The sequence below is a fragment of the Coregonus lavaretus genome (assembly GCF_964263955.1).
Source record: "Coregonus lavaretus genome assembly, chromosome: 25".
Lineage (NCBI taxonomy): Eukaryota > Metazoa > Chordata > Actinopteri > Salmoniformes > Salmonidae > Coregonus > Coregonus lavaretus.
Window position 1 is genome coordinate 44,109,756 of NC_140012.1, and position 25,043 is coordinate 44,134,798.

General features: G+C 45.5%; 1 protein-coding gene and 1 long non-coding RNA gene across 3 annotated transcripts in view; one reads left to right on the forward strand and one right to left on the reverse strand.

Annotated features, from left to right (window-relative positions):
* LOC311101079 (CSC1-like protein 2) overlaps positions 1-25,043 on the reverse strand; it is a 119,215-nt gene that overhangs the window by 50,736 nt on the left and 43,436 nt on the right. Inside the window, exons 2-10 of the mRNA XM_084142131.1 lie at positions 18,404-18,676; positions 17,758-17,837; positions 13,299-13,337; positions 10,005-10,095; positions 8,334-8,371; positions 5,750-5,892; positions 4,338-4,389; positions 3,705-3,813; positions 3,485-3,555 (exon numbers count right to left, since the gene is read on the reverse strand). Of these exons, the coding sequence (XP_083998257.1) occupies positions 3,485-3,555; positions 3,705-3,813; positions 4,338-4,389; positions 5,750-5,892; positions 8,334-8,371; positions 10,005-10,095; positions 13,299-13,337; positions 17,758-17,837; positions 18,404-18,646 (866 nt within the window). The 5' untranslated portion in view covers positions 18,647-18,676. The remainder of the gene's footprint in view (positions 1-3,484; positions 3,556-3,704; positions 3,814-4,337; positions 4,390-5,749; positions 5,893-8,333; positions 8,372-10,004; positions 10,096-13,298; positions 13,338-17,757; positions 17,838-18,403; positions 18,677-25,043) is intronic.
* LOC311101087 lies at positions 385-2,695 on the forward strand. 2 transcript variants are annotated; one of them, XR_014609875.1, is made up of 3 exons: positions 385-2,049; positions 2,082-2,127; positions 2,163-2,695. It is a non-coding gene; the product is annotated as an uncharacterized lncRNA (long non-coding RNA). The 2 variants fall into 2 exon arrangements; XR_014609876.1 differs by having other exon boundaries at positions 2,082-2,111; positions 2,148-2,695.

Genomic DNA, 25,043 nt, shown 5'->3' on the forward strand with positions numbered 1-25,043 from the left:
GACAGATGGAGAGAGAGACAGATGGAGAGAGACAGAGATGGAGAGAGAGAGACAGATGGAGAGAGAGAGACAGATGGAGAGAGAGAGACAGATGGAGAGAGAGAGACATGGGGAGAGAGAGATGGAGAGAGAGAGACAGATGGAGAGAGAGACACAGATGGAGAGAGAGAGACATGGGGAGAGAGAGATGGAGAGAGACAGATGGAGAGAGAGACACAGATGGAGAGAGAGAGACAGATGGAGAGAGACAGATGGAGAGAGACAGATGGAGAGAGAGAGATGGAGAGAGAGAGACAGATGGAGAGAGAGAGACAGATGGAGAGAGAGACAGATGGAGAGAGAGACACAGATGGAGAGAGAGACACAGATGGAGAGAGAGACACAGATGGAGAGAGACACAGATGGAGAGAGAGACACAGATGGAGAGAGAGAGACATGGGGAGAGAGAGATGGAGAGAGAGAGACAGATGGAGAGAGAGAGACAGATGGAGAGAGAGACACAGATAGAGAGAGAGAGACATGGGGAGAGAGAGATGGGGAGAGACAGATGGAGAGAGAGAGACAGATGGCGAAAGAGACAGATGGCGAGAGAGACAGATGGGGAGAGACAGACAGATGGGGAGAGAGACACAGATGGCGAGAGACAGAGACAGATGGGGAGAGAGAGAGACAGATGGCGAGAGAGAGAGACAGATGGCGAGACAAGAGATGGATTCAAGTTATGGACACGGAGCAATCTGTATGTACAAGCCTACAGTAGGTCCTTCAACCCATCGCTGGCTAAAGTCGCTCTGAAGTCTCTGTATTATAACATATGCCAATTAGCAGACGCTTTTATTCAAAGCAACTTAATCATGCGTGAATTTTTTTCTTCTTCTCCATATGGGTTGCCCTAGCGGGAATTGAACCCACGACCCTTGACGTCGCCAGCACCATGCTCTACCGACCGAGGCACACGTGTATCACAGTCATAGAAATAGAATGACTAGAACGGGGAAAAGGCTCCTCAGACCACGGCATTTAGAGAGTACGCTCGAAGGTACACTCAATTTGGCCACTGGGCCACCCATCACAGAATGATAAAGGTCAACTCCACCACTGGGCCACCCATCACAGAATGATAAAGGTCAACTCCACCACTTTACAACCTCATTTTCATTATCCCCAGCACAATAACAGTGTCAACAAATGTGAAAACGTCGCATTTCTATGTTTTTGTAGAATAAAACAAAGTTAAAAAGCTCTACCTGATGAGATTTGCAGTGAAGTGGGGAGAGCCAGAAAAAAACGCTCCCTTTGGGCTAGAAACTTGTTGCTGGTTTTTGAAAAACCACAGTTTTGTACATTTAATCCTACCCTGTGATGTCACAGAGAAGCATATTTTTAGGACCTTTCTCCTGATCGTTTAACCACAGAAACGTGCTGTTTTCATACTCAGACACTGGTGTGGTGCTGGAGATCACGCAGGAGGAGGTTGATAAGCGATGGAGTTGTTACTGTAATGTCAATGGCAATGTCTGTTCTAGTCATTCTGTTTCTACGGTCACAGTGACCACTGTCAGTAACTGTACAGAACCACACCACCACGACAGGAAGTGGATTAGTTTCAGATACAAAGCATTTCCAAATTGAAGACATGATGCAGCTTCTTTATTCTAGTAATCTAATCTTCACTATTACAGGACTGTAATCTAATGACATTTTACTACATCAAAACACTCAATAGGATGAATTACATTGATATCCTGGCCTAAGGTGTCACATGTGGGTCTCTCTCTCTCTCTCTCTCTGCAGGCTACTGGCCAAATCTCACGTCACCTTCTTCCTCTTGGTTTTTTCCCTCTCTCTCTCTCTCTCTCTCTCACTGCCTGAAGTCTCTCTCTGACATGTCTCTGTCTCACAGGTGTGCGTCCTCATCCTTTACGTCTGAAGGGACAGACAACGCTACAGGAGAGAGCGAGAGCGATAGGTATTTCTGGAACACAAGAGCCTGCCTGTGGTGAACAAAATTAGATTTAGTGTAATACTATTTGGCATGGCTAGCAGGAGGTGATCTAGCCAGGAGGTGATCTAGCCAGGAGGTGATCTAGCAGGAGGTGATCTAGCAGGAGGTGATCTAGCCAGGAGGTGATCTAGCAGGACAGGAGGTGATCTAGCAGGAGGTGATCTAGCAGGAGGTGATCTAGCCAGGAGGTGATCTAGCAGGAGGTGATCTAGCAGGAGGTGATCTAGCCAGGAGGTGATCTAGCAGGAGGTGATCTAGCAGGAGGTGATCTAGCAGGAGGTGATCTAGCAGGAGGTGATCTAGCAGGAGGTGATCTAGCCAGGAGGTGATCTAGCAGGAGGTGATCTAGCAGGAGGTGATCTAGCCAGGAGGTGATCTAGCAGGAGGTGATCTAGCAGGAGGTGATCTAGCCAGGAGGTGATCTAGCAGGAGGTGATCTAGCAGGAGGTGATCTAGCAGGACAGGAGGTGATCTAGCAGGAGGTGATCTAGCCAGGAGGTGATCTAGCAGGAGGTGATCTAGCAGGAGGTGATCTAGCAGGAGGTGATCTAGCAGGAGGTGATCTAGCAGGAGGTGATCTAGCAGGACAGGAGGTGATCTAGCAGGAGGTGATCTAGCCAGGAGGTGATCTAGCAGGAGGTGATCTAGCAGGACAGGAGGTGATCTAGCAGGAGGTGATCTAGCCAGGAGGTGATCTAGCAGGAGGTGATCTAGCAGGACAGGAGGTGATCTAGCAGGACAGGAGGTGATCTAGCAGGACAGGAGGTGATCTAGCAGGACAGGAGGTGATCTAGCAGGAGGTGATCTAGCAGGAGGTGATCTAGCAGGACAGGAGGTGATCTAGCAGGAGGTGATCTAGCAGGACAGGAGGTGATCTAGCAGGACAGGAGGTGATCTAGCAGGACAGGAGGTGATCTAGCAGGAGGTGATCTAGCAGGACAGGAGGTGATCTAGCCAGGAGGTGATCTAGCAGGAGGTGATCTAGCCAGGAGGTGATCTAGCCAGGAGGTGATCTAGCCAGGAGGTGATCTAGCCAGGAGGTGATCTAGCAGGAGGTGATCTAGCAGGAGGTGATCTAGCCAGGAGGTGATCTAGCAGGAGGTGATCTAGCAGGAGGTGATCTAGCAGGAGGTGATCTAGCCAGGAGGTGATCTAGCAGGAGGTGATCTAGCAGGAGGTGATCTAGCCAGTCCCTCCCAGTGTATTTGTGTCCCAGCCCCCCTCCTCCTCCTACAGCCAAACACACGAATCACATGATCCAGCTCATACGCCTTCTTTTAGGAACCAGCATCCAGACAGGCCTGCTATTGTCTGTATAGTGCTGGGACACATGGACCCCCCACACACACAGACAGCACTTACTCAAAGTGTTGCCAGATGCAGGGAACAGACAGCACTTACTCAAAGTGTTGCCAGATTCAGGGAACAGACAGCACTTACTCAAAGTGTTGCCAGATGCAGGGAACAGACAGCACTTACTCAAAGTGTTGCTTTATGTGCTTCTCCTCTGCATACTTGGAGATCCCGTTGACAAATAAAGTGCGTTTCACCTAAAAAAAAAAAAAAGGTGAAAAAGAGCCAGAAATGAAGATACGGTCGACTTTTCACATTGACCTCCATTTAGTATCCAGCCTGCATACAGTTAGTGGAGTGATATTTAGGATCATTGGTGTGTGTGTGTGTGTTCAGGACCACCCACCAGGTCGTCCTCTCTGTAGTGCATCTTGGAGGTGTGTCGTCTCATGCTGTAGACAGTCAACAACAGGTAGAGGAACGCAAAGGTGGTGTGGAGCCACAGGAGTGTGTTACTATGAGGAGGGGACAGAGAAACAGACAGGCAGACACACAGAGACAGGCAGAGACAGGCAGACAGAGAGACAGGCAGACCGAAACACAAAGACAGGCAGACAGGCAGACAGAAACACAGACAGACAGGCAGACAGAGACAGGCAGAGACAGGCAGACCGAAACAGACAGACAGGCAGACAGACAGACAGACAGACAGACAGACAGACAGACAGACAGGCAGACAGACAGGCAGACAGACAGACAGACAGGCAGACCGAAACACAGACAGACAGACAGGCAGACAGACAGACAGGCAGACAGGCAGACAGACCGAAACACAGACAGACAGACAGGCAGGCAGACAGACAGACAGGCAGACAGACAGACAGGCAGACCGAAACACAGAGACAGGCAGACCGAAACACAGACAGACAGGCAGACAGAGACAGGCAGAGACAGAGATAAAAGCCCAGTTAGTCAGACACCAACCATTCCTTCTGGAATTGGAATGTCAATAAGGAAGCACTAATGGAGAATCACTCACTTGGCATCCAGATTGGCTATAGTGGTACGCCCAAAACTGTAGGCATTGTTTTCTGTGTGGAAAAACAAAAACAAAATATGTTTGACTTCATGGTGAGGTCAGGGTAGTAACAGCAGAATAATAGGACATTACGTGTCTGTCTGATGAAGCATACGTTCTAGTTCATTCTATTTCTACGGGTGGGTTATTGAATGGGAATATACTGTACGTTCTAGTTCATTCTATTTCTACGGGTGGATTGGCGTCTGGTGTCTTTGTCCATTCTAGTTATTCCATGGGTGGGCTTTAGAGGAGGTTGTGGCTGATGAGAAGAATTCAACTCATGTGATACACAGAACATATTGACAATGGCTTCAGTCCAATCTGACCTGCATGACCACAGCTTTCTCTACACAGGAGAACATTGATAGTAATTAACAGTGGTTTGTCCTAAATCTAATAACACCACTTCTTAAAGAATTACTTCTAGGTCTTTATCCTTGTAACACAGGGACCTTGTGGTTAAAGTGTCCACCCTGAGATAGGAAGGTTGGGGGTTCAATCCCCGGTCAAGTCATACCAAAGGCTCTAAAAATGGGACCTGATGCTTCTCTGCTTGGCAGGAAAGGAGATGGATTGGGGGTTAAGGTCCTACGCTAGACCAGCGTCCTACCCAGGGGGCATCAGGCCGGCTCACGCTACAGAAACAGGAGATGGATTGGGGGTTAAGGTCCTACGCTAGACCAGCGTCCTACCCAGGGGGCATCAAGCTGGCTCACGCTACAGAAACAGGAGATGTCCGAGCCCAGGACAGGGCAGGAGTCTAGTCCTACCCAGGGGGCATCAGGCTACAGAAACAGGAGATGTCCGAGCCCAGGACAGGGCAGGAGTCTAGTCCTACCCAGGGGGCATCAGGCTACAGAAACAGGAGATGTCCGAGCCCAGGACAGGGCAGGAGTCTAGTCCTACCCAGGGGGCATCAGGAGATGTCCGAGCCCAGGACAGGGCAGGAGTCTAAGGCTACTTTCTGGCTGGGACAAGGCTATTTACTCACTTGTGTTTGCCTCCACTTTGATGGTTCATGTGACGACAAGATGGAAAATACAAAGATATAACCCTTGAGCCATCGAAGTTCAGATAGATACAATTAAATCTATAATAACCTCAAAGTCCTAAAAACCCAACTATCTGAACTAAACAACTTCTGAAGTAAGGAACTTCTGATGACTACCAGGGATTCGTCCCAAATGGCACCCTATTCCCTATATAGTGCACTACTTTAGACCAGGGTCCATGGGGAAACCCACAGGGCCCTGATCAAAACAAGTGCACTACAAGGGGAAAAGGGTGCCAGTTGGGACGTCGCCATGGCCACCATTCCAGTGTTTGGCTCTCAAGCCTTCCTGAAGTCCCGCCCCCTAAACCCCACTCACCCAATAGATTTCCTGAGAAGTTGACGGGCAGAACGATGGCCACTGAGAGCACGCCCACCACCACCAGCAGACCAATGATGTGCCTCTGGAAAGAGAGGTAGTGAACAGCATCCTCCCCACACTTCTCCCTGATCTCCTCGTCCCTGGAGAGAGAGCATTTATTTTATTTAACGGCATCATCATAATAATAATAATAATATGCCATTTAGCAAACGCTTTCATCCAAAAGCGACTTACAGTCATGCGTGCATACATTTTTACGTATGGGTGGTCCCATCTTTATTTAACCAGGAAAGTCACTTTGAGACAGAGTATTTTATACAAGAACACAGTCAGAGAGATACTAACCAGGGTCCTCCGTGCAGAGCTCTGAACACAGTCACTGACAGTTTAACTCACTCACAAAACACTAATTACTAAATTCCAATATCATTTTTCACTCTCTTGCTGTCCCACACACACACACACACACACACACAAACGAGAACGACCAATATGGATTATTTAGGGCCGATGCCGATAATGATTTTTTTGGGGTCAAGGAGGCCGATGGACGATATTTTAAGCCGATATTCAATATCAATATCATTCCATTTGTAAATGTAAATATTATTATGTAAACTATAATAATATAATAATATAATATCTCAGAGACATCCATGTATGCATTAACGCATCCATTTTCAAAACAATTGCAATTATAAAATATTCACTGCTGTTAGTTTGAGAATATAAAAATAGGTCGAACGTAATGTCATGATTTGTGATCAAGGAAACTACACTGAACAAAAATATAAAAACGCAACATGTAAAGTGTTTCAGGAGCTGAAATAAAAGTTCCCAGAAATTGTCCATACGCACAATAATCTTATTTCTCTCAAATTGTTGTGCACAAATTTGTTTACATCCCTGTTAGTGAGCATTTCTCCTTTGAGCATTCCTGGAAGCTGAAAATGTCCCAGTTCTTCCATGGCCTGCATACTCAGACATGTCACCCATTGAGCATGTTTGGGATGCTCTGGATCGACATGTACGACAGCATGTTCCAGTTCCCGCCAATATCCTTCGCACAGCCATTGAAGAGGAGTGGGACAACATTACACAGTCCACAATCAACAGCCTGATCAACTCTATGAGAAGGAGACGTGTCGCGCTGTATGAGGCAAATGGTGGTCACACCAGATACTGACTGGTTTTCTGATCCATGGCCCTACTTTTTTTTTAAAGGTATCTGTGACCAACAGATGCGTATCTGTATTCCCAGTCATGTGAAATCCACAGATTAGGGCCTTAATTTATTTCAATTGACTGATTTCCTTTTATGAACTGTAACTCAGTAAAATCTTAGAAATTGTTGCATGTTGTGATTATATTTTTGTTCAGTATAGTATTTGTTTTGTCATTTTCCGTGACCGGGGATTTTTTTTTTTTTTCAGCTGTCAGGACATATCTCTAAACAACTCAGCTGCCAGGACGAAATTCTAAGCTCAATTGGCTAGTTCAGCTATCTGTCAAGAAATGGGCGGGTTGTAACTTGATCCCACTGCTGCGATTGGATCGAGCGAGGCTGCAACTCTGCTCTCCTCACATCTTCTCTCCATCGCCCACATCACTTGATGTTTCCCGCTACGATGACAACTACCTCAATGGCGATGACGTTTGATACCAATCCATAAATGTGCATAACATCTAACATGGAGGGTGAGGATAGGAAATAACATGAAACAATGATGTTCTGTCTGAATGACTCAAATCTGCCCATTGTTGGAGAAGTGAGAACGCACACACAGGCGCTGATCTACAGCTTTCTTGGTCCATAAACATGCAGGGAGATTCTTAGGTAGCTAAACCTATTGCCAACCTTTATTTAGGCATTTTAAAACACTTCCTTCTTTCCCTATTAGGACAATCATCTAAATCCAACTATCAACTGTCAATTTACGGATACGATTGTGGCTGGTCAGATCAGTACACCAGTAAATAGTTAAACGTTACACCGCAAGTCAGATGGCTCGTTTCCCAAAATGGTGCGTGTTCAAAATGATAACCTGCTAACGTTAGCTAGCTACGTTGGCTATTAGCTCCTAACTGATATGTTTATCTAGCTAGTTTGCTAGCATATTAGCTAATATAGTTAGCGAGCTAACACCACAGATGAAAGGGTTAATTTATCAGTCATCTTTGATAACAGGTCACATAGCTGTCTGCTTAGCTAGCTAGTTTATTGCACGCAGTTCCGGGCACGTAGACAAAAGCCATATTATTAGTGAATTGAACTAAACTAATATTCGCAAAAGGAGTTCGATTTTGGTCACTGTGTCAATTCATCAGTTTCTCAATACTGCACCTTTGTGTTGGAGAATGTGCTAGCTTGCTGCTGATCTTCCCAGATAGACATTCCTCAGCATTGTGCAGTGCTCGGGGATCAGGCAGTGAGTGGCGGCTGGCATAGCAGCAGTTTTGCCATGTAGAGGGATTGTCGGTCCATGGAGAAAGGCCAATAGCTGATACACTAGAAAAGGCCAATAATCGGTCGTTCTCTAACACACACACACACACACAACCAACTTTATGGGAGACTCACTTTATGCGGAAGATGGCTGTTAACCAGGAGCAGAAGCCCTAGAGAGAGAAGAGATTAGGTTAGATGTGCCATAAATTAGGTTAGATCTGCCGTAGATTAGATGAGGTTAGATCTGCCATAGATGAGGTTAGATCTGCCATAGATGAGGTTAGATCTGCCGTAGATTAGATGAGGTTAGATCTGCCGTAGATGAGATGAGGTTAGATCTGCCATAGATGAGGTTAGATCTGCCGTAGATGAGGTTAGATCTGCCATAGATGAGGTTAGGTTAGATCTGCCTTAGATGAGATTAGATCTGCCTTAGATGAGATTAGGTTAAATCTGTCATAGATGAGGTTAGATCTGCCGTAGATTAGATAAGGTTAGATCTGCCATAGATGAGGTTAGGTTAGATCTGCCATAGATGAGGTTAGGTTAGATCTGCCTTAGATGAGATTAGATCTGTCTTAGATTAGATGAGGTTAGATCTGCCATAGATGAGATGAGGTTAGATCTGTCATAGATGAGGTTAGATCTGCCGTAGATTAGATGAGGTTAGATCTGCCTTAGATGAGATGAGATCTGCCGTAGATTAGGTTAGGTCTGCCGTAGATTAGGTTAGGTCTGCCGTAGATTAGGTTAGGTCTGCCCTAGATTAGGTTAGGTCTGCCGTAGATTAGGTTAGGTCTGCCGTAGATTAGGTTAGGTCTGCCGTAGATTAGGTTAGGTCTGCCGTGGATTAGGTTAGATATGCCGTGGATTAGGTTAGGTTAGATAGACTTCATTATATCCTCTGGGATATTCTTCTTGCAATGCCACGTGACAGTAGTGGACTAAGCAAACCACTCCAATCACAACCCAACCCTGAGCATTTCTAGCTCTTCCTAAACTGTATCTTGTTCTGAGGTAAACATGCACCTTGTCACAACAAAACTGATTGGCTCAAACGCATTAAGGAAATAAATTCCACAAATTAACAAGGCACACCTGTGAATTTAAATGCATTCCAGGTGACTACCTCATGAAGCTGGTTGAGAGAATGCAAAGAGTGTGCAACTGTCAAGGCAAAGGGTGGATATTTGAAGAATCTCAAATATAAAATATATTTTAATTTGTTTAACACTTTTTTGGTTACTACATGATTCCATATGTGTTATTTCATAGTGTTGATGTCTTCACTATTATTCTACAATGTAGAAAATAGTAAAAAAATAAAGAAAAACCCTGAAATGAGTAGGTGTCCAAACTTTTGACTGGTACTGTATGTGTTGAACGGGTATGACTGTTATTTAATTTTCATGACGGTCTTCATCCATAACCGTCAGATACACGGTAACTGTGCGAGCTCTACCGACAATATGAATTAATTAATTACAAGCTCTTTCTCAAACATGTTTTTCTGTTGTAGTTTAGTCCTGGTGCAGTGGTTGGCTACTGCAGGTGGTCCACAAAATCTATTTTCAAATTATGTATTTTCTTCTTCCAATAACAACAGTAGGCAGTATTAATGGTATAAGCATTTTGACATTACTTTTCACAATGCACATTTTTCTGTGACTCCTCGACGGTGGTCCTCAAGAGCTTTTGACTGTGATTTGGTGGACTCCTGAACAGACAAGGCTGGAAACCGCCGCCCCTAGCGTAGTCGCTCCACACCCCATGACCCCAGTAAAACCAGGAAGTAGTACTTACGGTGTCTCTCTGCTCAAAGTCCATTGAGCTGGAGACAGAGGTCAGGCGTTCGTAGCGATCGGGAAGCTCTGACGTTATGGCAGACGCCACACTGCACACACAATGTTAAAATGGTCAAATTAGTATTAGCCTAGCTTAGCATTAGCCTAGCGCTCCCCAAAAACAAACCTGATGGAGATAGCTTTAGCCAAGCATTAGCATAGCACTCCCCCAAAACAAAAAACCTGATCTCAAATAGTTAGGCTTTGATATCACCATCGTAGTACAGTATCAACAGTGTATTTATTCACAGAGTAGTTAGTTCACTGGCCACACATGCATTAGGCTCTGAAATGGGCTGGAGAGGTTGGTCCTGGGCTGTGCTCACACTGTTGTACCACTTACATTCCAATTCTGGAATTTCTGTTTATTTCCTGAATTGACAGAATGACCCGAGACAGGGTTGGGGTTTCAGTGGGAAGATCAACCTTTTGGTTACACCAGAGACATCCTAGCCTGAGCACCAGTCTCTTCAGCTAACATTCCACTCCTTGTCATCGCCAAGGAGACTGGACTTTATGCAATCTTCAAACGTGAACATTCTATCATTAAATGAGCTCGAGGAGAACAGTCTCTTTGGCGATGACATGGAGAGGCAAGGAGTGGAATGTTAGCTAAAAAGAACTGGTACCCAGACTAGAGACAATCAATCCCCTCCTGGATCAAGATCCCAGTTTTTTTTTTGTTTTTTTTTTAAATAGCGCCCTTTGTGTGCACTTCCGGCAATACGTATACATTTACATTTTAGTCAATTAGCAGACGCTCTTATCCAGAGCGACTTACAGTTAGTGAGTGGATACATTTTTCATACCCCGGTATGGTACAGAAACGGTATGAAAATCTGAATACCGCCCCAACCCTATCAGTGAGACAACAATGATCAAGAACAAACCTCTACAGCCTCATTTCCTGCAGTTTGAGGATTCTAGAGATACACACAAACTGCCTCAACACAGAGTTTCTCTCTGTCAGAGACACAAGCCTGTTAAAGGTCCAATGCAGACGTGGGAGTGGTCGAGGGGAAAACTGAAAATTAGCTGTTATTGGCAGAGAGGTTTAGAATCATCTTCCTTATTGGTCTATTAACAAATGTATTGCATGGTGATGTCACCATGGAAGGCCCAAACTACATCCCACCAAAATAGGCTGAATATTTCAGGCTGTCTTTTCAAACAGCTCTTACACTAAAAAAAAGGCATTCTCATAATTTTCACAATTTCACAGTATTATTCCAACCTCATAGTGTGGAAACATATATATAAAACACAGGAAAATCACGTTTTTTGACTGCACTGGGCCTTTAAGATGACAGATGCTAGCTAGAGAAAGAAGGGTATTCACAGAGACAACAGAACACCAATGTGTAGAGTCGTTAATACACAGACCGAGAGCAGTGGTTCTCAATCCTGGTCCCGGGGACCCAAAGGGATGCACCTTTTTATTTCTGCCCTAGCACCAACACAGCTGATTCTACTAATCATCAGGCCTGTGATTTGAAACCGGTGTCTGAATTCTACGGCAAAAGGAAAAATGTGCTAAAATGTCCCCAGCACCAGGATTGAGAAACACTGACAGAGTGATGTAACCCAACACGCCACTGACTATCCAGCAGAGCTCTGGTCCAGTATTCAGTCTCAGAGCAGGAGTGCTGATCCAGGATACGTTTTTTTGCCTTTCAGATTAATGAATAATAATATATGGCAGAGGGAACTAGTAAAAGTCACATCAAAACTCATTTCCTTCATCAAATATTGGGATCAGTAATCTCAATTACAGCCTGGTCCCAGAACTGTTTGTACAGTCTGTCTTGCCAAAGACCCTAAGGGTTAACAAGACCGCACAAACAGATCTGGGACCAGGCTATCTCCATTAATGCTTTAGTACTGGAAGAACTGGATAACCTCTGCTAAATGTCAGCCGCCAAGCGTACAACATTAAAGCATTAAAAGGACGACTTCACCCAGATAAACCCCGGGGGGGGGGGGGGGGGGACACAGCTGATCAGACACAGCTGATTGGTAGGAAGAGGTGGTTAGCAGTACAGAACCACCACAGACACAGCTGATTGGTAGGAAGAGGTGGCTAGCAGTACAGAACCACCACAGACACAGCTGATTGGTAGGAAGAGGTGGCTAGCAGTACAGAACCACCACAGACACAGCTGATTGGTAGGAAGAGGTGGCTAGCAGTACAGAACCACCACAGACACAGCTGATTGGTAGGAAGAGGTGGTTAGCAGTACAGAACCACCACAGACTAAGACATACAGGAGCTGTAGGTAGGGATAACCAGTCAGGATTCAGGAGCTTGACGGCGTCTACACAACCACAGGGTGAGGTGTGTAGTTACTAGTTCCCATACCTCTCCACCCTGTAAGCATCCTGACTGCTGGGCGCCTCAAGAGGTGCACTCATACAGTAGGACAGGAAAGGCATGCTGCTTGTCAGAGAGTTTAACGACGACACATAGATTAGCACATAGAGCTGATTAGTTAAGGAGAGAGAGAACATCCAGCAGCAGGGTTAAAACAGACAGACAGAGACACAGACAGACACAGAGAGAGATACAGAGAGATCCAGCAGCAGGGTTAAAAACAGACCGACACAGAGAGATCCAGCAGCAGGGTTAAAAACAGAGGATGGAGAGAACAGGAGTCTGGCATGGAGAAGAAGAAATCCTAGAGAGAGAGAAGGAAAGAAAACCCACAGAGAGAGAGAGACAGAGAGAGAGAGAGAGAGAGAGAGAGAGAGAGAGACAGAGACAGAGACAGAGAGACAGAGACAGAGAGACAGAGAGACAGAGACAGAGAGACAGAGAGACAGAGAGAGAGACAGAGAGAGAGACAGAGAGAGACAGAGAGAGAGACAGAGACAGAGAGAGACAGAGAAAGAGACAGAGAGACAGAGACAGAAACAGAGACAGAGAGACAGAGAGACAGAGAGACAGAGAGAGAGAGAGAGAGAGAGAGAGAGAGAGAGAGAGAGAGAGACACAGAGAGAGAGAGACACAGAGAGAGAGAGAGAGAGAGAGAGAGAGAGAGAGAGAGACACAGAGAGAGAGAGACACAGAGAGAGACACAGAGAGAGAGAGAGAGAGAGAGAGAGAGAGAGAGAGAGGCCAACCCAACCCACACCAGCTTAGGTAGGAATGGAAGGAAGAGAGTTGCTCCTAGAAGATAAGAGGAGTGCAAGGAGGAAGAGAAGCAGCAATGTGACAAGAGGAAGATGAGCGGTGTGACGCGGTAAGAAGACATACTATTCCTGGTCGTCCAGACGGCTGTATCGCTGACTCTGTCTTCAGAGAGAAAACAAAACAACATGGCGGAGATGAGCTTGGGAGAGTCCTGGAGGAGAAACTAGTGATCAATGCAGTTAATCAGGTTCAATCACAGTCGGGGAGTTCAATATTAGTTGTCTCTTTACAGTGACAGAGGGCCTATGGCTGGGGTTATACATAGATATATTAGAAACATTTCCAAACAGCATAATATATCACATCTATGCCATTAGCAGACGCCTTCAACGAAAGCCACTCAAATCATGTGCGCACACACATTTTACATATGGGTGGTCCTGGGAATCGAACCCACTGTCCTGGCGTTTCAAGCCCCACGCTATCCCAACTGAGCTAAAGAGGGCCACAAGCTTGACAAGAGTACAAATACTGTCGTGCGCAAAACAGGTATTAGTCTGAGTATTGTCTATTTAATATCAGAACCATAAAGACCACTAATCCATAAAATGGCTGCTTATATTAGGTTCATAATAAATAAAAACCTTCAAAACAGATATACATTAGGCCTAGATGTTAAGCCAAACGGGATTCACTGTCTGTAAATGAGATCAAATACAAGTCCTGCAGGTACGCAGCTGGGTAAACAACAGGCCTATCTATGGACCATCACCCTGCAACAGGCCTATCTATGGACCATCACCCTGGCCCTGTCCTAGCCACCCAATACAGCAGAGTTATCTTAGCTACCACATCCACCAGTGGAGGCTCCTCAGAATTGTTTTTATCCTTTTTAGATCAAATTATATTCACGTCAAAAATACCTGGACTAAAACGCACTGTTTTGCAACGAAGGTCTACAGTAGTCTCAACAGCACAGTCATTTTCCGTCCTCCTCTGGCTACATTGACTTCAATACAAAACCTAGGAGGCTCGTGCTCCTCACTCCTTTCCATAGACCTACATGGTAATTATGACGACTTCTGGAGGACGTCCTCCCATCCAATCAAAGCTTTTACAGTATGAACTAACACGTTATCCATCCATCAAAGAATTAACCTAGTACTACGGATGTGTGATTTAGAAGCTTGGTGAGTTGGTGACATTGTTGGATAGATTGAGATAGTGAATAGTGATTTTTAGGAAATCTAATTTGTTTTCTTCAAACTACAGGTGACTGAGGTAGATTTTAAACTCAGCAAAAAAAGAAACGTCCTCTCACTGTCAAGTGCGTTTATTTTCAGCAAACTTAACATGTGTAAATATTTGTATGAAGATAACAAGATTCAACAACTAAGACATAAACTGAACAAGTTCCACAGACATGTGACTAACAGAAATGGAATAATGTGTCCCTGAACAAAGGGGGGGGTCAAAATCAAAAGTAACAGTCAGTATCTGGTGTGGCCACCAGCTGCATTAAGTACTGCAGTGCATCTCCTCCTCATGGACTGCACCAGATTTGCCAGTTCTTGCTGTGAGATGTTACCCCACTCTTCCACCAAGGCACCTGCAAGTTCCTGGACATTTCTAGGGGGAATGGCCCTAGCCCTCACCCTCCGATCAAACAGGTCCCAGACGTGCTCAATGGGACTGAGATCCGGGCTCTTCGCTGGCCATGGCAGAAAACGGACATTCCTGTCTTGCAGGTAATCACGCACAGAATGAGCAGTATGGCTGGTGGCATTGTCATGCTGGAGGGTCATGTCAGGATGAGCCTGCAGGAAGGGTACCACATGAGGGAGGAGGATGTCTTCCCTGTAACGCACAGCGTTGAGATTGCCTGCAATGACAACAAGCTCAGTCCGATGATGCTGTGACACACCGCCCCAGACCATGACGGACCCTCCACCTCCAAATCGATCCCGCTCCAGAGTACAGGCCTTGGTGTAACGCTCATTCCTTCGACGATAAACGCGAATCCGACCATCACCCCTGGTGAGACAAAACCGCGACTCGTCAGTGAAGAGCTCTTTTTGCCAGTCCTGTCTGGTCCAGCGACGGTGGGTTTGTGCCCATAGATGACGTTGTTGCCAGTGATGTCTGGTGAAGGCCTGCCTTACAATAGGCCTACAAGCCCTCAGTCCAGCCTCTCTCAGCCTATTGCAGACAGTCTGAGCACTGATGGAGGGATTGTGCGTTCCTGGTGTAACTCGGGCAGTTGTTGTTGCCATCCTGTACCTGTCCCGCAGGTGTGATGTTCGGATGTACTGATCCTGTGCAGGTGTTGTTACACGTGGTCTGCCACTGCGAGGACAATCAGCTGTCCGTCCTGTCTCCCTGTAGCGCTGTCTTAGGCGTCTCACAGTACGGACATTGCAATTTATTGCCCTGGCCACATCTGCAGTCCTCATGCCTCCTTGCAGCATGCCTAAGGCACGTTCATGCAGATGAGCAGGGACCCTGGGCATCTTTCTTTTGGTGTTTTTCAGAGTCAGTAGAAAGGCCTCTTTAGTGTGCTATGTTTTCATAACTGTGACCTTAATTGTTAAGCTGTTAGTGTCTTAATGACCGTTCCACAGGTGCATGTTCATTAATTGTTTATGGTTCATTGAAGAAGCATGGGAAACAGTGTTTAAACCCTTCATAATGAAGATCTGTGAAGTTATTTGGATTTTTACGAATTATCTTTGAAAGACAGGATCCTGAAAAAGGTTTCTTTTTTTGCTGAGTTTATATTATTTCTTGGTTTTAGAACTTGTCAGATTAGTGTAATATATTTCAATTTGCCTTGCTAACTTCAGTAGCAAGTAGCTAGCTAGCTACCAGAGTGCAGTTTTCTCCGCCAGAAGTGCTAACGCTAACGACAATAAGGAGGAGTTTTTTTGTTGAAGAACCCCTTTCATCGCCACATCAGATTCAAGCTTCTGGGAAAAAAACAGCATTGATCATGTAGCCTAATGAACGAAGGTCTGTGTCAGCTTGCAGAGGTAATTGCCATTTACATTGCCTGACTTGCTGAGCATATGGACATGTCTACTGTCTTCACTGGGATGTCGAAATGAATTCCGAATGATTCCAACGAATCATCCATTAAAAGTGACATGAAGACGCAGCGCATTGTTCTCCCTCAAGTGTGCTTTTTTCCCCTCTGTATTTATTTAGCAAACGTGACGATACATCACTCGACAGACAAGCAAAAAACTCTCTACATAAAACGTTACAGCAGCTTCGGCTAGACCTAAACCTTAGAGATGCTGTATGGGATGAACACGAGATGTTTTTTCAGTCAAACTGTAGTCTACTAACAACAGCAGGTGCATACAGCTAAAAATCGCTAAATCTTCTCTCTGCCCCATGGCAAAAACGTGTAGAATTGCAGCAAGCTTGCTTTAATAATGGCAACATTTTCTCTACGCCCCCATAGAAAAATGCGCAGAATTGCAGGAAATTAACTCTACAATTACAATTTTTTCTCTCCGCTGTCAAAAGGGGAGCAAGTCCACGGCCTAAACCACGCAAACATGCATAAAGCAAGCTCTGCCCTGTGAGTTCTATTGTCCATCCGTTGCTGTCTCTGTGTAGAGGAAACCCCGTTAGTCTAGTCTAAATATAATTCATATGAAGGTTGCTGCAGTTTGACAGAATTTACATCCTCCCGAAGGCCAGGAGTTTTTCCAGGATAAAAACAAAAAAGGTGACCCGATTAGAAAAACTGGTCCCTTCATAGCCCATACAAAAACCTTTTTTACAACTGATTAAAGGGTGGGAAGCATGAGTTTTTACTCACCAAAATAACAGTGTGGTCAAAGACTTTTAACTTAGTTGTAGTCACGATATGTGTGTGTGCTCCCAGGCCAGGCCCTCTTATATTTGCAGCCTAGTGCTTTGTGTTTTTTAAGAATGATGGAGGCCACTGTGTTCTTGGGGACCTTCCCCAGACCTGTGCCTCGACACAATCTTGTCTCGGAGCTCTACGGACAATTCCTTTGACCTCATGGCTTGGTTTTTGCTCTGACATGCACTATCAACTGTGGGACCTTATATAGACAGGTGTGTGCCTTTCCAAATCATGTCCAATCAACTGAATTTACCACAGGTGGACTCCAATCAGGTTGTAGAAACAGCTCAAGGATACTCCCCTCCTCTCCTCTCCTCTGCTCCCCCACTACCCTCCTCTCCTCTCCTCTCCTCTCCTCTCCTCTCCTCTCCTCTCCTCTCCTCTCCTCTCCTCTCCTCTCCTCTCCTCTCCTCTGCTCCCCCACTACCCTCCTCTCCTCTCCTCTCCTCTCCTCTCCTCTCCTCTCCTCTCCTCTCCTCTCCTCTCCTCCCCTCTCATCTCCTCAGCCTTTGTGGGTTCACTTCCAACAGGGATCACATACTAAACATGTCTGTGTTCTTTCCCAGTGTGTCTCTTAGTCTGTGAGGCTCAGTTGGTAAGAGTGTGGAGCCTTAGCCGTATCCTGGCAAATCCTCAACGCCAAGGTCTTGGGTTCAATTCCTGCAGGGATCACATAGTAAAGAAGGCAGTGTAGTGATTTACCTGTCTGCGTCAGTGACCAGCGCTAAGCGGCCGTAGTCCCACGCTACCTTCCTTAAGATGGAGAATACAAACAGGAGGACCTAGGATGGTAACACATACACACGTTAAAACAAACACAGAACTGACCGCTTGTCAAAAGCTCATCCTTTGTCTTCAGTAGGGTGGGAGAGGTTCAGTAGGGGGGGGGGGGGGGGGTAGAGAGTAGCCTCACCATACATTAGGCTGCCTTCTCAAATATGGTACTTTTGAGAAGTGAAATTCCTTGAGGGGCTGTTCTATGTCAGCTAAAAGCTGTTTTTGTACACATCTAACCAGTTAAGCACACTTCCTCATAACACAGTTTCGTCTGTCTGAAGGAAAACACATCTAGATACTTCACAGAGTTTTTCCTGAGCATGAGACCTGATGTGAGAGCTAGCCCCGTAACCAGGCCAGATCAAGTGGTCAATAGAAAACTTAGGGCCCTACTAAAAATCTGAAGTCGGTGTCTAACATAAGAATGGATGGATCTATTCTCAGATCTGTACTACTCTGTATGTTGTGTGTGGGGTGAAGGCTGAAGAAACATTTCCGATGTATACGGCTGTATAATATTGTATCCTCATCTTCGTTTGACCTTTGAACTCTGTGTTTTTTTTATACTCACCAGGAAGCACATGAAGTCGAGTGCGAGGACGGTGGGCACCCCTCCAAAGGGCAGGCCCTGGAGCACGGTGGAGCGGATACGGGCGGTGTAGCAGTAGTCCCTGGAGGTCGCACCCCCACCGGAGGTGTTGCTCTGCTGGGTAGGGCAGTCACCAAGGCCCCCTCCGGGACACGGAGCACCCTGTACCCCGACCCCTCCGTGGGCCCACCACATCACCACACCCACCATCAACAGGACAGACATGCTGAGGATTCACTGCAGCATCTTTAACACCTGGAGGAGAGAAGACAAGGGAATTTCAGAGGTAGGTGCTGATAATCTGTCTAATTTCACACATGTACAAATGTGTACTTGTGTGTAAAGGAATTGTGTTTTTTTTGCATATCCCAAGAGTTGGAAATAGCTCACCGGAGAAATCAGTGCCTTTGTATAAATCAGATGCCTCTGCTAAGGAGGGTACCAGAAATATTGGTTCTACTAAGGTTGGGCGGTATCTCCTCCCTGCTGAATCCTCCTCCCCCCCCCCCCCCCTCCCTCTCTGTGGATGACTTCGTCAACCATTTTGAAAAGAAGGTTGACGACATCCGATCCTCGTTTGTTAAGTCAAATGACACTGCTGGTCCTGCTCACACTGCCCTACCCTATGCTTTGACCTCTTTCTCCCCTCTCTCTCCAGATAAAATCTTGCGACTTGTGACGGCCGGCCGCCCAACAACCTGCCCGCTTGACCCTATCCCCTCTCTTCTCCAGACCATCTCCAGTGACCTTCTCCCTTACCTCACCTCGCTGATCAACTCATCCTTGACCGCTGGCTATGTCCCTTCCGTCTTCAAGAGAGCGAGAGTTGCACCCCTTCTCAAAAAAACAACACTCGATACCTATGATGTCAACAACTACAGACCAGTATCCCTTCTTTCTTTTCTCTCCAAAACTATTGAGCGTGCCGTCTTTAGCCAACTCTCTTGCTATCTCTCTCAGAATGACCTTCTTGATCCAAACCAGTCAGGTTTCAAGACTGGTCATTCAACTGAGACTGCTCTTCTCTGTGTCACGGAGGCTCTCCGCACTGCTAAATCTTACTCTCTCTCCTCTGCTCTTGTCCTTCTAGACCTGTCTGCTGCCTTTGACACTGTGAACCATCAGATCCTCCTCTCCACCCTCTCCGAGCTGGGCATCTCCGGCGCGGCTCACTCTTGGATTGCGTCCTACCTGACCGGTCGCTCCTACCAAGTGGCGTGGCGAGAAGCTGTCTCCGCACCACGTGCTCTCACCACTGGTGTCCCCCAGGGCTCAGTTCTAGGCCCTCTCCTATTCTCGCTATACACCAAGTCACTTGGCTCTGTCATATCCTCACATGGCCTCTCCTATCATTGCTACGCAGACGACACACAACTAATCTTCTCCTTTCCCCCTTCTGATAACCAGGTGGCGAATCGCATCTCTGCATGTCTGGCAGACATATCAGTATGGATGACGGATCACCACCTCAAGCTGAACCTTGGCAAGACGGAGCTGCTCTTCCTCCCGGGGAAGGACTGCCCGTTCCATGATCTCGCCATCACGGTTGACAACTCCGTTGTGTCCTCCTCCCAGAGTGCGAAGAGCCTTGGCGTGACCCTGGACAACACCCTGTCGTTCTCCGCTAACATCAAGGCGGTGACCCGATCCTGTAGGTTCATGCTCTACAACATTCGGAGAGTACGACCCTGCCTTACACAGGAAGCGGCACAGGTCCTAATCCAGGCACTTGTCATCTCCCGTCTGGATTACTGCAACTCGCTGTTGGCTGGGCTCCCTGGGCTGATGGTTCACCTTCCAACAGGACAACGACCCTAAGCACACAGCCAAGACAACGCAGGAGTGGCTTCAGGACAAATCTCTGAATGTCCTTGAGTGGCCCAGCCAGAGCCTAGACTTGAACCCGATCGAACATCTCTGGAGAGACCTGAAAATAGCTGTGCAGCGCTTGAGAGGGAATGCGAGAAACTCCCCAAATACAGGTGTGCCAAGCTTGTAGCGTCATACCCAAGAAGACTCGAGGCTGTAATTGCTGCCAAAGGTGCTTCAACAAAGTACTGAGTAAAGGGTCTGAATACTTATGTGAATGTGATATTTCAGTTTATTTTTAATACATTTGCAAAAATGTATAAAAACTTTGTCATTATGGGGTCGTGTGTAGATCGATGAGGAAACAAAACAATTTAATCAATTTTAGAATAAGGCTGTAACCTAACAAAATGTGGAAAAAGTCAAGTGGTCTGAATACTTTGCGAATCCACTGTATTTATTTTAAAAAATATTTAAAGCCCAAAAACCATCACTTACCGGAATGCTAACAAAATGCTAACAGGTACTACGGTATCCTCATAGAGAATGCTAACTAAATGCTAATGAGCGCATTGAACATTTTGCAGTTTCTGACCTAAACTATACAAGTAATTCAAAAATGCTACTCAGTTTGCTGAACACACAAAATGAATATTAGCCAGCAAGGCTCTTGATTCAGGAGGGGATTCTCTGCTGTTACCAAGCAAATGCTTTATTTTGGAAGAAGCTAACCACTTAGCAAGATAGCTAACTAGCTACTAAATTAGCAAACCAAATTAACAACAGCAGAGCATTTACATAACTATTACGTTAACTGTCTAAAATGTGCTAAGATATCTAGCTGGCAAACATTTAGTTGTGAGTTCTATACTGTAATTAGATCACATGGTGCGTACTGCTCAACAGTGAGTGACTCAAGGCTCTGGTCTCTCTTCGTTGCTTGTAAACAAAACACCATGTGACTGGGGACTACCGTAAACTACATAATAATGTGGCAGGTGAAACGCAGTGGGGTTTTTTTATCTCCCAATGTATTGCACAAGTTGACAGCAGGTATTAAAAAGTAGCTTCAAATGTATTAAAAAACTTCAAATAAATAGTTTAAAAACAGTATTGAAACACCATCCCGTGGCCGTAGTATATGGTATACTGCCCAAGCCTAGGTTCTACCCATCCAAACATGAAACCACACAACAACAACCATCATCAACAACAACAACCATCAACAACAACTACCATCAACAACAATAACCCACCACCTACTGTACTCCAAATCAAATGAAATTGTATTGGTCACATGCACGTGTTTAGCAGATGTTATTGCGGGTGTAGCGAAATGCTTGTGCTTCTAGCTCCGACAGTGCCAGGTCTGGTCTGGTTCAATCTGAAATACTAAATCAATCATATTTATTTTATAAAGCCTTTTTTAGATGAGCAGTTGTCACAAAGTGCTTTACAGATAGCCAGCCTAAAACCCCAAAGAGTAAGCAATGCCATGGGGGTGTTTCCATGTAAAAGGCCCCACTAACGTGAAGTTAAAAGGAGCTAATGAAATTTGGTGACAAATCAAAGCGATTGGCTAAGAGTATATATATGTTTTTATATATTAAGGCATATATACATTTTTCAACCATTTTCCATCCTAAAAATGAGGAATAAGCAAAGGATTTGATTTCTGGTCAAACAGAAAAGGGATTGTAGAGCTACACAAGGCTGGAATGGGCTACAAGACCATCGCCAAGCAGCTTGGTGAGAAGGTGACAACAGTTGGTGCGATTATTCGCAAATGGAAGAAACACAAAATAACTGTCACCCTCCCTCGGCCTGGGGCTCAATGCAAGATCTCACCTCGTGGAGTTGCAATGATCATGAGAACGGTGAGGAATCAGCCCAGAACTACACGGGAGGATCTTGTCAATGATCTCAAGGCAGCTGGGACCATAGTCACCAAGAAAACAATTGGTAACACACTACGCCGTGAAGGACTGAAATCCTGCAGCGCCTGCAAGGTCCCCCTGCTCAAGAAAGCACATATACATGCCCGTCTGAAGATTGCCAATGAACATCTGAATGATTCAGAGAAGAACTGGGTGAAAGTGTTGTGGTCAGATGAGACCAAAATCAAGCTCTTTGGCATCAACTCAACTCGCCGTGTTTGGAGGAGGAAGAATGCTGCCTATGACCCCAAGAACACCATCCCCACCGTCAAACATGGAGGTGGAAACATTATGCTTTGGGGGTGTTTTTCTGCTTAGGGGACAGGACAACTTCACCGCATCAAAGGGACGATGGACGGCGCCATGTACCGTCAAATCTTGGGTGAGAACCTCCTTCCCTCAGCCAGGGCATTGAAAATGGGTCGTGGATGGGTATTCCAGCATGATAATGACCCAAAACACACGGCCAAGGCAATAAAGGAGTGGCTCAAGAAGAAGCACATTAAGGTCCTGGAGTGGCCTAGCCAGTCTCCAGACCTTAATCCCATAGAAAATCTGTGGAGGGAGCTGAAGGTTCGAGTTGCCAAACGTCAGGCTCGAAACCTTAATGACTTGGAGAAGATCTGCAAAGAGGAGTGGGACAAAATCCCTCCTGAGATGTGTGCAAACCTGGTGGCCAACTCAAGAAACGTCTGACCTCTGTGATTGCCAACAAGGATTTTGCCACCAAGTACTAAGTCATGTTTTGCAGAGGGGTCAAATACTTATCTCCCTCATTAAAATGCAAATCAATTTATAACATTTTTGACATGCGTTTTTCTGGATTTTTTTTGTTGTTATTCTGTCTCTCACTGTTCAAATAAACCAACCATTAAAATTATAGACTGATCATGTCTTTGTCAGTGGGCAAACGTACAAAATCAGCAGGGGATCAAATACTGTTTTCCCTCACTGTAAGTCCCATGCCATTATTTTATATGATTTTATAGTAAGAAGATTATAATTTAACTTAGCTGGATAAAATATAAAATATATTTTTCCATTCCGTTCAATGAGCATATGAAGTGGCTGAGTATAACAGTGATATTTTGAAACAGGTCCTATACACTAGATTTAGAGCTATTTGACAACTTTAGTTATGAATGATACAAACCTTAGAACGTCTTAGAAATCAAAACCTATCTGGGCTGCATTATGCGACTATAGGCTATTGATGATTTGAGAAAGTCAAAAAAAAGCTTGCGCTCTGTTCCTCGCCTCAGGCTCTTCTCTCATCAAGTGACCATATTTTCACCCATCAGACTATTCTCTATTTAATATTGTCTTTACTAATATGTCAAATTTAGTTTAGATTTAGAATGGCCCTTTACCAAATGGTCAGGAACAGGGGCAGGGGAAAAAGACGTAATCTGTATGCTCGAATAGCGAATTTAGGCCGCTTTCCCGCAGTTTCTTTTTCAATCATGCAGGGTAACCGGCTACTCCGGTTTTATAGAGGAGCATGTGCTTAATATGAGCAGCTGAGAAATAAACAGTATCAGCTGGGAACCTCTCCTCTTTTTAGTGGCAACCATCAAAAACTCTCCTTTCACACTGGACTGCATATAGAAATGTCTTATAGTAACACTTATTTCACACCACTGTTGGAGGAGCATGCAGCCTCGCTGCGCGACATGTGATATTCTGCCCAAACTCTGTATGCCATGGGCTCTCCAACCCTGTTCCTGCAGCAACCCAGTGATTAATTTGGGAAAACAAGTCAAATTGGTTCGGGAAACATCGACAGTAACTTGTTTTCACAACTAAACATATTTCATTCAACTGTTGACAGCCCCTTACTCTGCACGCTCGAGAAAGGAGTGCGAGGGAAATGCACGTTGGTGAGATATTCTGAGGTAATGGGTCAGCGTATTAATTATGAAAATATAAAAAAAATGCTCTATTACTAGGCTATTAAAAATGGAATACAAATTCACTATAATTGTAGGCCAACTCTAAGCCGCCCTGCACAATCAATGAAACAACAGCATCGCCTAGGCCTATACATTCTCTCCCAGACTCATGGATAGAAAGTTTGCATCGTAGCAGAAGGGAACCAGTCCATCCAATATGCATAAAAAAATACAGTCAACACTCTTAAGGTGATTACTAGAATGAGTTACGTTTTAGAGTATAGGCTAGACCAATTACGTACCAAAGACATCTTAAATCTGATTTGTTTTATGTCCATCTGCCATGCGGTTAGCTACTAGGCTATATACTGTATAGCGGCACGGGGGGGGGGGGGGGGGGGGGGGTTTGGACTTGGACTCGTATGGGTATTTTGTATTAATCATCTCCGTAGAAAGCGCTGTCCATTTCGTTGTGTTAGGCTTTGAATCTATATCCACAACGACCATGTTTACACTGTTTCAACCTGCTACACCGGCTCCAGACGCTCGTTGGATGTGGCAGGGCTTGCAAACTATTACGGACTACAAAAAGGGAAGCCCAGCCACGAGCTGCCCAGTGACACAAGCCTACCAGACGAGCTAAATTACTTCTATGCGCACTTCAAGGCAAGCAACACTGAAGCATGCATGACAGCACCAGTTGTTCCGGACGACTGTGTGATCACGCTCTCCATAGCCGATGTGAGCAAGACCTTTAAACAAGTCAATATTCACAAGGCCGCGGGGCCAGACGGATTACCAGGCCATGTACTCAGAGCATGCGCGGACCAACTGGCAAGTGTCTTCACTGACATTTTCAACCTCTCCCTGACCGAGTCTGTAATACCCACGTTTCAAGCAGACCACCATAGTCCCTGTGCCCAAGTATGTGAAGATAAACTGCCTAAATGACTACTGCGCCGTAACACTCACGTCTGAAGCCAT